This window comes from Frankliniella occidentalis, unplaced genomic scaffold (assembly GCF_000697945.3).
Source record: "Frankliniella occidentalis isolate FOCC.00 unplaced genomic scaffold, Focc_3.1 Scaffold80, whole genome shotgun sequence".
Classification (NCBI taxonomy): Eukaryota; Metazoa; Arthropoda; class Insecta; order Thysanoptera; family Thripidae; genus Frankliniella; species Frankliniella occidentalis.
The window spans coordinates 980,288-983,416 of record NW_026267210.1 but is presented as its reverse complement, the minus strand read 5'-3'; the positions used below and the strand labels follow the sequence as shown (position 1 = coordinate 983,416).

At 52.8% G+C, this 3,129-nt stretch overlaps 1 protein-coding gene across 2 annotated transcripts; it reads left to right on the top strand.

Moving 5' to 3' along the window:
- The first annotated feature begins 294 nt into the window (after positions 1-294).
- On the top strand, positions 295-3,129 carry LOC113209112 (uncharacterized). 2 transcript variants are annotated; one of them, XM_026426472.2, is made up of 6 exons: positions 295-491; positions 1,015-1,156; positions 1,462-1,535; positions 1,616-1,949; positions 2,145-2,246; positions 2,375-3,129. In XM_026426472.2, exons 2-6 carry the CDS (start codon positions 1,022-1,024, stop codon positions 2,972-2,974), a joined length of 1,245 nt encoding a protein of 414 aa, XP_026282257.2. In that variant the 5' UTR covers positions 295-491; positions 1,015-1,021; the 3' UTR covers positions 2,975-3,129. The 2 variants fall into 2 exon arrangements, with proteins under 2 accessions (XP_026282257.2, XP_026282256.2); XM_026426471.2 differs by having other exon boundaries at positions 296-491; positions 1,011-1,156.

Sequence of the window (3,129 nt, the reverse complement as noted above, 5' to 3'; positions counted from 1 at the left end):
ATCGGCGGTTTAAATTTTCGTAAAACGGCCACATCAGCATAAATTAGGGTAAAACCATATATTTTCGGAAAGAGGAAAGAAATAGGGAAATGTTTTGTCAAAATATCGGTATTGCGGACGCATTCTCAAAAACATAGGTTATACGACCTTTTCCTCAAATAATACAAAGTACCGATATTTTTGGATAATCGGGCTCCTTGATATTTCCTCTTTCCGAAAATATTTGGTATTACCCTAATTTATGCTGATTTAGCCTTTTTACGAAAATTTAAACCGCCGATCGGTCGATCGATCGACCGATCCACCGGGCAAGGAGCCTCAGCTCAGCTCTGATTCCTGCATTGGGCGCTTTGACTTCTATTGAGTTCGACCTCGCCCGAGTTATTTCCCTGTGCCTTCAAACAGAGCAGTTCTCTGAAAGCATCATCCGCAACCTGATCCTGAGCTGTTGGGTTGGGAGCTGGCCAGCATTGAGCGTGAAGCAACAACTGGTGAGTCTAGAGAAACGTGAAGACTGGTGAAACAAACGAAGCGGCGAGAGGTTAGGTTAAAAACTTATCAGGCTGCGGTAAAAATCCATGTTCTAACACGGTCATATGTAACCACATGAAAACACATATCACATTGCGAGTTTGTAATTGAAAAAAAATCTAATGCGGAAGGTGCAGAATGAATTGATTATTGTTGATCATACCCAGTGAGAAATGCGGATATCAAATTGACATCAGAACGATATCGGACATCAGAAAAGTGTCGATTTCGGGCCCATTTTTGAATCAGTTCTGAGTCAGAAACTTGAAAACGATATCGTTCTGATATCGATTCGATATCGCTTAAAATTCATTTCGCACTGGGTAGGGTGCCTTGAAGGGGAATACCCATGCATGTTCTTGTTCTTGGGCCTGAGTGAGGTATGGCGTAATGAACCATCTGTGTCGGCTTGTTGGCGTTGGAGCTCATCTGGGCGCCGGGAACAGCTTTTACCCATCTCTGCACTGCACTCTGCCCAGACAGGCCCATCATGATTTGCAACATCTGCACTGAGGCGTTCGACGAGGGCGAGCGGCTGCCCAAAGTGGTCATACCATGCGCGCACTCCGTGTGCCTGAAGTGCCTGCAGCAGCTGAGCGACAAGAAGTGCCCGACGTGTCGTCAGGTACGTGCTCAGTACACCGCGGGATGCTAGCCCTTGCCCATTTCAATTAACCGTTTGTCTGCAACGGATCAAGAAGAAGAAAAGAAGAAGTTTGTGTCAAGAACAAGAATACATGGGCCGGTGGGCCGGCCGCCATGTTCTTGACACAAACTTCTTCTTTTCTTCTTGATCCGTTGCAGACAAACGGTTAATTAAAATGGGCAAGTTTCCCCAGTATACGGTTCCACACAAGTCTCATCCTTCGTTCGCTAGTCGGAGCACTACCGTTCCATGAATGTACCTATACGCGCTCTTTTCCTTGCCAGGCGTTCCAAGGCCCACCGGGAAAGTTCCCCAACAACTTCGCGCTGCTGCAGCTTCTCGGAGATGTCAAACTCAGGTGAGTGGTCAGCTGAGATGCCTCGTGGTGGCATGGTAGCCGTACTGGACCGTGAGCCTCACTGCCTATGTGCCCCACAGGAGCGACAAGCCCCGCCCCCGCGGCTGGTGCTTCAAGTGCGGCGCAGCCGCCGCGCCCCAGTGCTGGGCCGAGCACGATACCCTGGCCGTCGGCGCGGCTCTGAAGCGGCGCTTGGAGGGCGTGCTGCCGCGGGCTGCCGGCCAGCTCCAGGGCCTCCAGGACCAGGTCCAGGAGGAGCAGGCCGCGCAGGCCCTCACCTTACTGGGCGGCCAGTCCTGGGGCCTGACACTGCGGGGCGGGAACCACGTGTTCTCGGGTACTCTCGGAGCCATCGAGGACCCCGTGACGCAGGCCTTGCTGCTCGGTGTGGCGGCCAAGGCAGGACTAACGGAGGTACGTCAAAATGGGGGAACTTGAGTTTGAAACTGTAGAGGAGCGCTGAACCCTGCAGTTATCACACGCATGGCATATAAGGCCCTGCCCACTTTGTGGCCACGTTCCCGTGTTAACAAGTCAGAGGGGAGCATTTTGTCACTTTTAATGCTTGGCTATCTACAATGTGTACATTTGCAATTTCCCTCCAAAAAGGCTACAAGCAGCAAGGGAAAATATGAGGTCCATTGGGACTGGGACCGAACCGATTCAGCCAAGGCCAAGGATCAGGCTGACAACGTGGAATTAGTTCGTGGGGTGAGTTCATCCAATCTGAGTCACTGACTCTGTCAGTGTAACATACAATACGCGCCGGCATCAGCATTTGTTTCCCTTCGTTGCTCGTCTCTGCGCGTGAGGCGTGGTAACTCTTTCTTCTGCTGCAGGTGGAACGGCTGATCAACGTGGACTTTTATGACAATGCCCCCCTCGAGGTGCTGCAGGCGGTTGCGCCGACAGTAGAACACCTGAGTGTGTCCTTTGCCACCACTGCTGCGCTCCGCGAGACCTGCGCCATGCCGCGACTCAAAAGGCTGCAAGTGATCGACTGCAGTTCTGACTTTTGCGACAAGGACGATGCAGATTCTAATGCTGTTCCCCTGCCACCACTCCCCGGCGGACAAGCGCGCCTGCAGTGGCTGGAGGTGCTGTCCCCGCGCCGCGCCCTCCTGGAGCTCCTGCTGCCGGCCCATCGCCTCACGCTGGAGGTGCTGCAGCTGGACAGCTGTCATCCGAGCGATGAGTATAAAATGACGTGCAGCAAGCTGTCCGCTGTGCTGAAGCTGTGCGATCTGCGTGCACTGAGGAGGCTCGTGCTGATAAATATGCTGCCCGACATGCATTACACGTACGAAGATCACCTGCGCGTTAAAGATCACTGCTCGAGGCAGCGCAGCGTGCTGCTGCGGGTACTGCCCGCGGGGGCTGAGGTGCTCTGCTGGCTGTGTGACGGCGAGGAGGGTGCGCCGCTGAAGGAAGTCTTCTAGGCGAGCGGGGGTCGGACCATGCCGTCGGCGCTACCGGCGCTGCGCAGCACGCGCACACCGCACCGGGATTGAAAGTTTTCCGAAAGTTTTCTATTATTTTTTCTAAAATTATCTAGTTAATTATAATTAAATAAAAATGATTATGTCCAACTCTT